This window comes from Podarcis tiliguerta (genome assembly GCF_965153285.1).
Source record: "Podarcis tiliguerta genome assembly, chromosome: 10".
Lineage (NCBI taxonomy): Eukaryota > Metazoa > Chordata > Lepidosauria > Squamata > Lacertidae > Podarcis > Podarcis tiliguerta.
This window is the reverse complement of record NC_139543.1, coordinates 19,037,710-19,052,088: the sequence shown is the minus strand read 5'-3', so window position 1 is coordinate 19,052,088 and position 14,379 is coordinate 19,037,710. Positions and strand designations below refer to the sequence as shown.

The 14,379-nt window shown below is 43.1% G+C and overlaps 1 protein-coding gene across 3 annotated transcripts in view; it reads right to left on the bottom strand.

Moving 5' to 3' along the window:
• AASS (aminoadipate-semialdehyde synthase) overlaps positions 1 to 9,636 on the bottom strand; it is a 41,661-nt gene extending 32,025 nt beyond the window's left edge. For 2 of the 3 annotated variants that reach the window (XM_083399517.1, XM_083399515.1), the window contains exons 1-5: positions 8,621 to 9,546; positions 5,249 to 7,910; positions 4,036 to 4,212; positions 2,841 to 2,925; positions 164 to 231 (exon numbers count right to left, since the gene is read on the bottom strand). In XM_083399517.1, coding sequence (XP_083255643.1) covers positions 164 to 231; positions 2,841 to 2,925; positions 4,036 to 4,212; positions 5,249 to 5,512 — 594 coding nt within the window. In that variant the 5' untranslated portion in view covers positions 5,513 to 7,910; positions 8,621 to 9,546. Of the gene's footprint in view, positions 1 to 163; positions 232 to 2,840; positions 2,926 to 4,035; positions 4,213 to 5,248; positions 7,911 to 8,620 lie in introns of all 3 variants that reach the window. The other variant, XM_083399516.1, reaches the window with a different exon arrangement.
• Between the last annotated feature and the right edge of the window lie 4,743 nt (positions 9,637 to 14,379).

The following is a 14,379-nucleotide window of genomic DNA, read 5'->3' as shown; positions in this document are numbered from 1 at the left end:
CAGCCAGATGGTCGGGGTATAAATAACAAAATGATGATGTTGTTGACGATGGAGTCAATAGGCCTTTGGGACAAATTAACAAAAATCTACCCATCCTACCCCTCCACCGCCATATTCCCCCGGTAATATATATATATATAGAGAGAGAGAGAGAGCGCCTTACCATAAAAGGAGTATGATGCCCTAGGGCAAGAAATCGCAATCCCATTCCATGTAAAATGTTGATCATACCTGGTTCAGAATTACATAATACACAGTTAGTACAGTACACAGACTTATTAAATGCTGCAGAAGAGTCAAACTGGTGAGAGAAGTAAGGAAAATTAAAAGGGAATTCTAGAGTCACAATGCCTCAAGGGACCAGCAACCCATTTGCTCCAAGTGCCTGGGCAAGGCGGAACATCCACCACGAACCCAACAGTCATCCAAGCCCAAGGTGGATTTGATTTAAATCAAATCAATTTAAATCACGATTTAAATCATTAGTCAGTAAGACTTGATTTAATTTTTTTTTTTTTTTACAGAAAGACTTGTTCTTGCTGGTATAATCTTAATATTTACGACCAGGTGACGGTTTCATTTTTTGAATAATCAAATTTCAGAGTAGTTTTTACAGTTATATCGAAAATTACTGATTTGGTTATACTATTAGAAATACATAGACAGATAATTATGAAATCATTGTGAGGTTTAATAAGTTAACTGTTTCTATTTGGACTTTTTTGTTGTACTTTATTGGAAGGAGAAAAATAATTGTTTCCTTAATAACAATTTAAAGAATTTATTTAACTCAAACATTAATATTATAGCATATGCATCCATGTTTGTTACCTGATGTGGTTAAACAATTTTGTTTTTAAAAAGAAGAAGCTTAGACTGAGTTTTAGTATACATGAAAAACTTAAAACAAATCCTTATTTCCTGATAGTTGCTTCAAGCAGAATATTTTAGGGAGGGTGTCGTTCTCCTGTTTCCCAAATGCGTCTTAGTATCTTTATTTTAAAAAATAGAAAATAAGAAAGGCCATAATGCAGTAGTGAAGCTCTTTGCATGCAAAAGCTCCCAGGTTTCACTGTGTCTAGTTATAAATGGATCAGGCAAAACCTGGCTCAAGACCCTGGAAAGAAGTGCTATTTTTCTAGAAAAAGAGATGCTGGAACTCGCAATGAACAGGCTCCCTTGTTTTCTTATAACAGCAATGGCACCCACCTGAGAGGTGCCGGAACTGATTTATGGGGAGTTCCGGCTGAAAAAAAAGCCCTGCTGGAATGCCACTGCCAAAGCAGATTTTACAGGGATAGGCATGTTACAGGCGTGTACCTGGACTCACATGTGCACAGCCAGCACTCATGCACGTTCATATACACTATTCACACAACGCCTCCTCACAGACGAGTAGTACGGACCAGATGGAAGGCAGTTTCCCAAGTTTCTTATGTCTCACTTAAGGTGAAAAATCCAAGTAAATTGGCAAAAATGTATAAATCTAAATCAAATAAGTGTTGGAAATGTAAAGAGAAAGAAGTTTTTTTTATCATATGATGTGGTCTTGTGGTAAGGTTAAAGCTTACTGGGATATGATATATAGTGAAATGAAAAGGATGTTTAAAATAACCTGTGTAAAAAACAACCACCAGAAGCTTTCCTTTTCGGAATTATAGGGACAGAACTACCGAAACTGTACAGAAACTTATTCATCTATGCTACTACAGCGGCAATAACGTTACTCACCCCAAAATGGAAAGAAGCAGAAGTCCCAGCAAAGGAAGAATGGATACAAAAACTTAAGATAACTTTTTATAAAAGAGTGGAAATGGTTCATTGAATATTTACCGATAAATTGTAAACAGATAAGAACATTGGCAGGATTATTGTAATAACCTGCAGTTTCATAAGAACATATATTTAAAGAAGATGAATAAATGAGCAAATTAAGTTAATTTGGATATGCAGATATATTTTAGAAGACATCTGAAGGCAGCCCTGTTTAGGGAAGCTTTTAATGTTTGATTTATTACTGTATTTTAATATTTTGTTGGAAGCCACCCAGAGTGGCTGGGGAAGCCCAGCCAGATGGGCAGGGTATAAATAATTGTAAAGGTAAAGGTAAAGGTACCCCTGCCCGTATGGGCCAGTCTAGGGTTGTGCGCCCATCTCACTCAAAGAGGCCAAGGGCCAGCGCTGTCCGGAGACACTTCTGGGTCACGTGGCCAGCGTGACATCACTGCTCTGGCGAGCCAGAGCCGCACACGGAAACGCCGTTTACCTTCCCGCTAGTAAGCGGTCCCTATTTATCTACTTGCACCCGAGGGTGCTTTCGAACTGCTAGGTTGGCAGGCGCTGGGACCAAACAGCGGGAGCGCACCCCACTGCGGGGATTCGAACTGCCGACCTTTTGATCGGCAAGCCCTAGGCACTGAGGCTTTAACCCACAGCGCCACCCGCGTCCCAATAAATAATATATTATTATTAATGGTAATAAAAATAAATTTAAGGAACTACAAAAAGAGAGGGAAGGAAGTAAAGTTTTGAAATGTCAAAAGGACTGTAAAATTAGTGAAATGTATAAACCTGCAAAGTATAAATAATAAAATAAAAAATAAAATAAATAAAATAAAATGCAAAAATCTCGATGGTGGCATAGCAGAAGCATCCCTCCTCCCCGATTCCCTGCTCACTAATTACTGTTTAGAGATTTTTTTTAATATAACATTAAGCAGTGTGTTAATGCTTTTATAGCGAATGAGCAAATTAAATAAATAAAAGCTAGCAGGTGCAAAGACATGGAGTTCCTTCTGGTTGAAAATGGCCAAAACACAATATTAATTTTCTTTAGATACCTGCAACGCCAGCCCACTTTCCGAAGGCTACAACTCGCACTCCTCTGTGATCCACCATTTTCTCGTAATCTATCAGTCGAATGTTCTGCAAGTACAACACACCGAATACATTTGTTCTCAGGCTCCACTCATCTGAGTACACTAAAAATTAAAATCAAATCACAGCAGCCCCTGCCATTTATAGAAAGATGTGTGTAAAGGAAGTCCCTTCAATTATTTTATAAAGCAATGCTTTGGGAATGTCTCCTATGAGATAAATGGGATTTCTAAATAAAAAGAGGCAAAGATAAGCCTTCCAGCCACTTCCATTAATCTCAGTAGGGGGTTAGACCAGGGAAAATGTGCCTTGAGTGCATTTATTTCAATGGGTCTACTCTGAGTTCACTAATAATAATACTAATAAAATTTTATTTATATCCCACCCTCCCCAGCCGAAGCTGGGCTCAGAGCGGCTATCAACAGTAAAAATAACACAGTTTACATAAAATCAGTGTTAATTAGTTGAAATACATTCTAAAATCAATTCAGAATCAAATTAATGGCAACCACTGGGCTAGAGTTCTATGAAGATTACAGAAGAAGGGGTCAGACTGTGCCTTGGCCAAAGGCCTGGTGGAACAGCTTCGTCTTGCAGACCCTGTGGAAAGATGTCAAGTCCTGCAGGGCCCTAGTCTCTTGTGACAAAGCGTTCCACCAGATCGGGGCCACAGCCGAAAAAGCCCTGGCTCTGGTTGAAGCCAGCCTAACCTCCCTGTGGCCTGGGATCTCCAAGCTGTTTTTATTTGAAGACCGTAAGGCCCTCCGTGGGACATACCAGGAGAGGCGGTCCCGTAGGTACGAGGGTCCTAGGCCATATAGGGCTTTAAAGGTTAAAACCAGCACCTTAAACCTGATCCTGTACTCCACCGGGAGCCAGTGCAGCTGGTATAGCACCGGTTGAATATGATCCCGCAGCGAGGACCCCGTAAGGAGTCTCGCCGCGGCATTCTGCACCCGCTGGAGTTTCTGGGTCAGTCTCAAGGGCAGCCCCACGTAGAGTGAGTTGCCTTTTATGCTACTAAAACACACTGCCGTCAATTCATTGCCGCATCATGAAAACCCAATATTGCACTTTGCAAATCCTCTCATTCTGCTGAACTGACCATTTCACCATATTATAATAATAGTTAGCAATCCTCGGTAAGTGAAATATTACCTTGCTCAGGATCTCATCCAACAAGGGCATATTTGCCTCCTGAGCTTTAATAGTATGAGAGAAGAATGCATAGTTCTTGTTGGGAATTAGCTTATCCTCCGGCGGCCTCTTCACACCCACAATCAGGCAGGCCTCCGAAATGTCTTCCTGTATAATACCGCCAGCTTTAACATAGTCCTGCAAACAAAGCATTGAAGAGGAATTGACGTCTCGAGCCAAACTGAACAAAGGCAGAAAATATCAAGATAGTTCAGTAGATGCTATTCCAGAAGGTGAGTCTTATTTCTATACTGGCTATCCACTCCTGTGGGTGGGGGAGAAGAGATTCCTTCCCCACTTATGAGGGGTATCATTCTCACCTGCCATTTCTAAGTGAAACCACACACTCGGTGCCAGAGTAAAATGGCAGTACACAAGGATTGCTATTTTCATATCAGAAAGAGAGGAGGCTTTCTGCCAAAGATGTGGCTTGTGGATTCATATACGAATGAACCTTAACTTTTCAAAGCCATAGGCCACCACAATATTGATTCCATAAATCTTTATGTGATCTCAGTGGGGCTGTTAAAGTAATTTTAGACTCTCAGCTTATTGTGGACTTATTATGGGAGGAGTTCAGGTGCTGTTTTACTTCATTTACTTTAAATTGGGGGGTGCTGGCCCTGTTGAGGTTTGCCCATTCTGCTGAGTGGGGCCTGGACCCCACACTGAAGTCACCACTGTGTCAACCTCAGCTTCCATCCCCTCTGCTGCTTCCAACTCTTCCATCGTCCACTCATTCATCTACAGCTCCTTCCTCGCTGCACCATCTCCTCCTGTCATTCATTCACACACTCCTCCTTCCAGCCCTCTTTTCCTAGGTGCTGCCTCCTAGGAAGTTCTACAAACTTGTCTGGTCTTGCCACCTCTTTACCAAGTCCCTTGTGTTTGCTTTTTCAACCTCTCCTTCTCTAGGGCCTTCTGGACTCTGCTTTGCCCCACTCCAGAAAACAAGGCAGCTCAAACAGCAACAGCAAACTTTGTGGCTTGCTCAGTCCCTCTGTGACATCAGAGCAGTTCGGCCAATCACTGCCAAGAGGCTTCATCAGCACCCATAAAACCACTATTGGCATTGTAACATCAAGGGCCCAATAATTGTGATTAGACGTGCATAAGAAACAAACTGTACGCCGCTCCTACCCTTGTGGTCAACAACAAAAATGTTGGCACTTACTTTTTCATGGATGGACCTTCGATTGGACGGTTGCACCAGAACTTTGTAGCCCAGGTTGGTTAAAAGTTTGACGTGCCGTGGGGCTAACGGGGCTCTTCTTTCCCAGGCATTGACATCCTCTCTTCTGATTGCCAGGACAGATTTATGATAATGCTGCCACCTTGAAAGATGGCTCTCAAACCTAACACCTGTGCGTTTGAATGCTCGAAGCATGATTAAAAACCTAACAGCAAGCAAAGACAAAGTAATAAGGAGATGCAACATAAAGGTGTTCAGAAACAGCCATTGCTTGTCCGTCAATCTCCTGCCCACAACAAAAAAAACCTGGTCTCCTTAGAAATCTGCTGTAAAACTAGTTAGTTTTTAACACAAGGTGCAATGCAGAAGTCATAACTGCACATTGCCAATTAACTGTGCAAACGTTTCAAACTTTTTCAGAGGGGGGAAAACCTTGAATGTTCTCTTCCTTACAAATGAGAACATGAACTGAAAATTGTTACAAGGGAAGCAATCTGGTAACAGTCAAAAGTAACATTTGTATCTAGGAATCCAAGAATTCTAAACAGTGTAATCAGTGCAGAATGAATGAGAAAAACTTGGCCTAAATCATCAGCTAGTCCCTTCTGACTTTTAATTCCAAAACTATGGATGCAAGAACAGATTGACCCTTCCACACTAAGTGGAAGGATGAACGATACGCAGTGTGAAAGGTTGGCAGTTGCCAACCTATAACCGCCAACATTTGTCCAACATTTGTCCATTTATTGGTTTTATTTAAATATTTATACCTCCATTCTTAAACATGACCAGCACCATGTACATTTTCTTACGTTGTCAAATGCAATATGAAATCTGGCCTTCTCTTTACATTATAAAAAGGAGAATTTAGACGCAGCCCTGAAGATATCCATACTGAAGTCGCAAAACAGTTTTGCAGAGCTTGCTTCTACTTGGAAGTAAACCTCATTCAGTTCAGTAAGGCTTACTCACAGGTAAGTGTGCCTAGGACTGAAGTTTTGGTTACCCCTTTAGTAACCTTGGTGGTTTCCTTTGAAACAAGCGCTATTCCACAGGAAGCAAAAACCCAAACATTACAAATCTGAAACTACAACCGACATCACTCCCGCTGTTTTACACACCAAATTCATGGAAGATTGAAGGGAGAATGAGAATTTTCAATTTTTTTAAGTACATGTTGTTATTGATACATATCAACACAGTAAAATTACCCAGCAGGCATTGTAAAATTTCAATAGCTTGTGGCTCCAGTATTGAGCAGAAAGTGGTTTGATTCCAAATATGATCTACTGCCCATCTCATCATAGCCTGACAACATTAGCAAGGCAGACTGAGAACTGTTGATCTTAGTGCTACAATCTATCAGAGAATGGATAACAGAGAACAATTTGTTCTATTTGTAGCTTTGACATCTTTGCTATTACAGTTATCAGCAACAATGGTTCCATACACACATTCACAACTATTTGGTCTCGGTTGTAGGATTCACCAGTCATTAGGACAAACAGTAGCTGCTATTTGATGACTAAGAGAGTGGAAAAGTTCACCACTCCCAAACCTCTTCCCTCTTCACTGATGCCATTGCAAACACTATTCCCTTGAAGTCAGGAGAGCTCTGTGGTCCAACTTTGCCTTGGCTTAAGGCAAAAAAGAAAAACACACACACACTGCCTTTTAAATATATTCCAAACAAATGCAAGACTGCTACTGGGACAACCAAGCCCTCAGTAAAACCATTCACGTTACTGAGCTTAAAGGTCCTCACATATTCCAATAAGTGGAAGCCAATTACCACTGATATCAACAGCAAGAGATTTTATGCCTTTCTATGGGGAATGCAAAAAGGTTGTTAAACTTATCTGTCTCTAGTTGCAAAGGTTGTACATTTGCCAGGGCCTATGAACATCGTCAACTAGAGAAGCAAGGTAGAAAGGTGAACAACAAAGAGTATTGTGGTTCCTTGAAGACTAGCACCTTGTAGACTCTTTAAAGCCAGGGAGCCTTGAAATGCTAACGTATTTTTGGTGTTTAAAGCAGTGGTTCTCAAACTTTTTTCCTTTGGGCCATACTTTCAAATAAAAAATTGTTCGTGCCACATCAATTTTTTTTTTATTGGTAACAAACACAACTAGGATTGTCCTAGTTCATTGATCTTGCTCTCAATTTGAAAAGATAATTATCCATATTCTGCAAAAAAAAATAATAATCATACTATACTATCAAAAATATTTTGATACTATACTATGATACTATACTAAAAGTTTGTTTGATAACATACTACACTGACGTGTTTAAATGTTTCTTTGATTGTCCTTGAATCTTCCCACTTGCCATCCTCTTCTGCCACACCCTTTAGGAACCATTGCTTTAAAGACTCCCTGCCCTTTTTGGCATCAAAAGGCAAACAACCTAACCACTCCTGCTGAAAGAAACAGCCACCTTTCCCTCAGGCTAAAAATTCCTCAAGTCTCCAGACTTGAGGAATGCAGGGAGCTGGAGACAAAAGGGGGGTGGAGAAGAGTCAGTTGCTCACAACATTCATTATCAGCCTATAAAATGAAAAGGGAAGACATTTAAAATGTCCAGAACTCTTTTAAGTTTCTCGCAGAAAAAACAACAACACAGGCTTGTGGCAACTTTAAAACTACCCATATATATATATATATATATATATATGCAGGTTTTGGTGTCCTCGGGTGTCTTCCCGTGTAAAAGTTGGGGTGTCTAGGCGACGTTTCGACGAGGTCTCACTCGTCATCTTCAGGCTGGTGCTTTCGGCTTCTTGTTACTGGAACAGAGCAGGATCTCAGTGTTTGAGTTCCTATAAATACTGTTGAGGAGGTGTGGTGTATAGCCTCCAATGTTCTGGGCAGAGAGGAGGTTCCCAGGCTGGTGTGCCTTTTCTTCTTTTGTTCCTTAATTACTTGAGGGATATCTTGAGTGATTTCTTGAGTGATTTCCTGAATCCCACTTAGGTGGGTCATTAGGTGTGGATTAGTTGCTAAAGCCACACCTAATGACCCACCTAAGTGGGATTCAGGAAATCACTCAAGAAATCACTCAAGATATCCCTCAAGTAATTAAGGAACAAAAGAAGAAAAGGCACACCAGCCTGGGAACCTCCTCTCTGCCCAGAACATTGGAGGCTATACACCACACCTCCTCAACAGTATTTATAGGAACTCAAACACTGAGATCCTGCTCTGTTCCAGTAACAAGAAGCCGAAAGCACCAGCCTGAAGATGACGAGTGAGACCTCGTCGAAACGTCGCCTAGACACCCCAACTTTTACACGGGAAGACACCCGAGGACACCAAAACCTGCATTCCTGTACCCGTGAAAATCTACGAAAGCATATATATATATATATATATATATAAACTTCTGTGGGATAGCTCGGTTGCTAGAGCACGTGGGTTAATCTCAGGGCTGTGGGTTCCAGTCCCACGTTGGGCACAAGATTCTTGCATTGCAGGGGGTTGGTTTAGATGACCCTAGGGTCCCTTCCAACTCCAGGATGCTAGGAAAGTCTACTTCATCAGTTGAATGAAGCCTCAGGTAGAAGGAGAGATGGGGAGACGCGCAGGAAGCACACAAGCCGGTTTCTTTGGCCCACGAAAGCACCCATATGGCCGAGTAATCAGAGAAGCACCGCTCTCGCTCTCTCTCTCTTTTTAAAGGGTCTCTGCCTAATCCGTTGGGGGGGATCTTTGGGCTCCCACACTGAGAGCTAGAAACTTTAAAAGCTTAGTTTAGTTTTGAAAACTGGTAAAAATCGTTATAAAAAGAAACATAAAGGCTTGCTCAAATGTGAAAGGCAAGAGTCTCTCCAATTACGCATTGCCAGAAATGGAAAAAAGCTCCACTAAAAAAACGCAACGCAGCTTCACACTAGAGGTTGTGCAATGCAAGTCGGCACCTCGGCTTTCGCCGGGAGGCCTACGGCAAGCGATCCCAGGCGCCTGGATCTCTAGATCTCGCCGCTTCAGCATCTCCAGCAGCAACGTGGGCGCAGAGATTCCCGGAGGAATCCTAGGCCTCCGGTGCAAATATATACATATATGATCTCCTCCTTCAGCACCTAGGAGCGGCAAAGCTCAGGCTTCTTTCCCCGTCGCAGATAGGCAGGCAGGCTGCCCTCTCCAAGAGCGCACGCCACTTTGCTCGCTTACCTTTCGGATCCACGCGTGGGAAAGGTGGGCGCCCCGCTGCCTGTCCTCGGCGAGCTCCGCCTGCCTGGCCTTGCGCAACAAGCGGGCAGCTGCCCATCAAAGGCGCGCGGTTTGCAACATTGCGAGGGGGAGTCGGGCCGCCTCCCCCGCCGCCAGCCAATCGGGCGCGACCTCGTGGGAGCAACCTTCCCCTTCCGCCAGTCGCAGAGGCCACCCGGAGCTGCGTCACTAGGCGAGAGCACGCGAGGATTCCGCGCTGGAGGAGGGTTTCCCAAGGCACCAACGAGCAACACTCGAAAAGGCAGAATACCCCGAAAGTTGTTGAACTTTTTCTAAGGAAGATTTTAGGAAGACCCCAAGACTGAGCTATGTTTTAGGAATTCCCCAAGATTGAGGGTTTTTTCAGGAAGACCCCAAGATTGAGTTTTTTTTTGTTTTTTAGGAAAACCCCAAAACTTTAAAGGAAACCAGCGAAATTGTTAAAATTTTCTTAGGGAAACCTGAAAGTTGCTTAACTTTTTTTTTTTAGACAAACCCCAAAGGTTGGTGAGGTATTTTTACTTTTTACAAAAACGCTCAATTTTTCGAGTGACTTGCCTAAGATCCTGGACAAAGCAACACTTTTCAGAACCACCCCCCCTCCCCCACGCCAATTCCGCCTTTGAAATTTCTCCAGTGTCCGGGAAAATCCGGGCGTGTGGCAGTCTTAGGCCCACAGCCCCCTTTCTGACAGATCTGGTGTATGCATAAAAAAAGGGAAGGGAAGGAGAGAAATGGGAAATAGGGGGAGGGGAGAAATGTGAACCCCAAAGGCCATGAAGTGCAAGCTTGGGACATGTGAGTTCTGCATCTACCATTGCACTGGAGCAGAGCACATGCTTTGCATGTAGCATAGAAGCCAACTCCTATGGACAAAGGTCCCTTTAGCCACCCCCCCCCAATAAAATATTTAAGAGGGCTACCCCCCCCCCGAAAAGTGACTGGGTAAATCCAGCCAGAATATAACAACAGCAGCAGCAGCAGCAGCAGCCGCCGCCATTACCATTCAAGTTCAAAAGGTTCAATCCGTAACCTTGATTCAAAATGGCAGATTCAAACATAGATGAAAACTTGCTCCTTGTTCTCAGGAACCACTTGTGTAGGGTACCAGTCACAGGCATAAAGGTAGATAAAGGTACCCCTCTCCCTTAGGTCCAGTCACAGATGACTCCGGGGTTGTGTGCTGATCTCGCTCTATAGGCCAAGGGAGCCAGCGTTTGTCCGCAGACAGCTTCTGGGTCATGTGGCCAGCATGACTAAGCCGCTTCTGGCGAACCAGAGCAGCACACGGAAACGCCGTTTACCTTCCCGCCGGAGCGGTACCTATTTATCTACTTGCACTTTGACGTGCTTCCGAACTGCTAGGTGGGCAGGAGCTGGGACTGAACAACGGGAGCTCACCCCATCGCGAGGATTCGAACTGCCAACCTTCCGATCGGCAAGCCCTAGGCTCTGTGGTTTAGACTGCAGCACCACCCACATCCCTAGGTAGGTAAAGGTACCCCTGACCCTTAGGTCCAGTCGCGGACGACTCTGGGGTTGCGCAATCATCTTGCATAGCCAGGATTTTTGTTGGGGGGTTGTTGGGGGCCTCCTCCTCTTTGGTGATCACTCCTAGCCAAGTAAGATTTGCTTCCATAAAAATGGTTTTAACAGTGAGCCAAAAGTGACTCTGGAAGCCAATTCGGGGTCCACACGTCCTTCCGCAGTGGGGACATAGGTTTCTGCATGGGAGTTGATCACGGTGAAGGTTTGCCAAGCGTGCCTTCCTCTTAGCACGTGTCTCCCTTTCGTCCTGCGTTTGAGCATCTTCAAAGCCCACAACACCTTTGGTAAAGGCTGTTCTCCAACTGGAGCATTCGTAGGCCAGTGTTTCCCAGTTGCTGGTGTTTATACTACATTTTAAAATATTTGCCTTGAAAGAGTCTTTAAACCTCTTTTGTTGACCACCGGCATTACGCTTTCCATTTTTAAAGTTCGGAATGGAGAAGTTGCTTTGGAAGACGATAATCAGGCATCCACACAATATGACCAGTCCAACAAAGTTGGGGGTGGACAGAACCTATGTGATTGGTCAGTTACCGTAGTTTTTGCTCTATAAGACTCACTTTTTTCCTCCTAAAAAGTAAGGGGAAATGTGTGTGCGTCTTATGGAGCGAATGCAGGCTGCGCAGCTATCCCATAAGCCAGAACAGCAAGAGGGATTGCTGCTTTCACTGTGCAGCGATCCCTCTTGCTGTTATGGCTTCTGAGATTCAGAATATATTTTTTCTTGTTTCCCTCCTCCAAAAACTAGGTGCGTCTTGTGGTCTGGTGCGTCTTATAGAGCGAAAAATACGGTAAGTATTTCTATTGTTTTACATGATCTATGGGGGGGGGCACTGCCTCTCCCTGCCTCCCCTCTTGGCTATGCCCATGGCTCCACTTATCTCCTGGCTTCCACTTATCTCCTGGTATACAGCAAGTCACTGCCACTTACCCAAGGGAGAGCAGGAGGTGTGGGGAGCTGGAGGCAATGTGGTGCTCTTGCTGTTTTGTACCCACACTGCACCGCTGCCACCCCTACATCGCCCCTCCACACCAGACACATGCCACTCCACAAGCTGCAAATCGTGCCAATTTGGTTATGATAACTTAAGAGATGTTCAAATGCACCCCTAAATATTTGGTAGGTTGCTAGATTAGAGATAAATGAAACAAAATTAAACAAAACCATTGCCATTCCAAGGCTTAGGCCAATACCTTCAGGGGGGAAATGCCCATGGCATGGTGAGTGTCTGTTTAATTGGGAAAACGTTTAAATGGCTAGGCACAGAATGCAGCCAAGAGTGGAGTGGAAAATAATTAAATTAAACTACTTAATGAGACGAAACAATATGAATATGGTACTAAGGGAACTGCAGGCATCCACCGCAGAAGACACAATTAGCCTAATTGGATGTGCAAACAAATATTTCTGGTGTCTAAATTTCAAACAGATTGCCCTGTAACTTGCAGCATATGACTTATTCAAGACCGCATAACTCTGCCAACCAAACACTCCAGCAGGGTGACAGAGCAAGACCTGGTTTTAACAGTTCCAAAAATGTCCTGACAGTAATAAATTTTCCCCTGCTGAGGAAAAATTAGGATCCGTTTTTAAATCAGCTCTGTCTCTGTAAGATATAAGGATACATAAAAGTCATTCACGGACTCTGACTTTCTAACACTAGGAAAAGGCACCTTATTAATTAGGTATCGAGGGCCTATGGACCACAATTAATCAACATTTTAAAAGAACCAGTGAGATATATTTGAGGTTAATTTCTGTTTAATGTAAAAATAAAAATGATTCAAATGAAGGGTCACTACAGGGCTATAGCTGTATACCAGAAAGGTATCTGAACTTAGGGCAGGCCACTGTTTTTTGCCTACTATACCATTAAAGTGCATTCGAAAAACACAACCCACCCCAAGGAACCCTGGGAGCTGTAGTTCACCACACAGAGCTACAATTCCCAGCACCCTTAAACTACAGTTCCCAGGATTCTTTGAGGGGAGGAATGTGCTTTGAAGGTGTACTGTGTATGGAGCCGCCTATGAAAAGTAGGGCCTTATATCCACACTTTTGTCCTGCTTCTTCCCCCTGGGGAAAACCACTTTTTAGCACTCAGCCAAAGCAATCTGGTTTTCTGCGGATTGCTGTTTGTTCCAATTTAGAGCTAAAGAGTGGGTTTTCCCTGGGGAAAGAGCAGGTCAAGGGGGGGAACTGATTGTTGGGCCCATGCTTTCTATATATATAAAATTATATATATATATATATATATATATATATATATATATATATACACACACACACATATATGTATGTATATGTATATATATTTTTTATTAAAATTTCTGTTTTACAATTAAAAATACTCAATACTAAGATATCAATGCCTTCCCTTCTTCTCTTTCCATGGTTCATTTTACATATCATAAATCCCTGCATACTTTACAAAAACTATACCATTCAGTATTCCATTATTGCATCCATCAAAACTGATTTACACCATTGAATTTATCTTAATGCTGCCAGCGTTTTCAGCTGTACACAGTTATTTCCCATATATTCAATAAACGTTTTCCAATCTTCTCTAAACGTATGTTCTTCTTGTTCTCTTATTCTGTATGTCAAGTCTGCAACTTGTGCATATTCTGTCAACTTAAGTTGCCATTCTTCTTTGGTTGGGACCTCGCTCGTTTTCCATTTTGGGGCTAACAAAACACAGGCCATGGTAGTAGCATACATAAATAACCTTTTTGGACACACGGGAATTTCCGTCTGAATTATCCCCAGCAAAAAAGAACTCTGGTTTTGGGGGCGAAAGTACTTTTACATGCTTTTTTTGATTCATTGTGGATCATTTCCCAATACTCTTTTACCCTTTTACAAGTCCATGCTTTCTCGGCACAAGACAAGTGAGTCCCGAGAGGTGGTGAAAGCCTTTGTTTGGGCTTTAAGTCAGAATGCAGGCAGGCAGGCACAGTCTGAGATTAGCAGGGCAGTTCTCCATTTGCCCTAATTCAGGGCTGTCCTGCTTCCAAGAGACTGCGATCTACAACCACTATAAAAAAAACTGGCAGTGATCTGCCCATTGGATTGATCAGAGTTGTTGAGCTATTTTTAGGGAAGCCAAATATGCTGAACTCTTTTTTTTTGGGGGGGGGGGTGATCCTGCAATCAAGCAGGATCCACCAGCGATTGACTGGTAGATCACAATCTACCTGTTGGACAGTCCCGCCCTAATGGACCAGCTTCCACTGGATCTGAGCATGTTGCAAAGTGCAAGCCCGCAAGCGCCTTGTCTCCCTCCATCTTATAATCTGCTGCCCATATAAATTGTTGTTGTTTATTCGTTCAGTCATGTCTGACTCTTC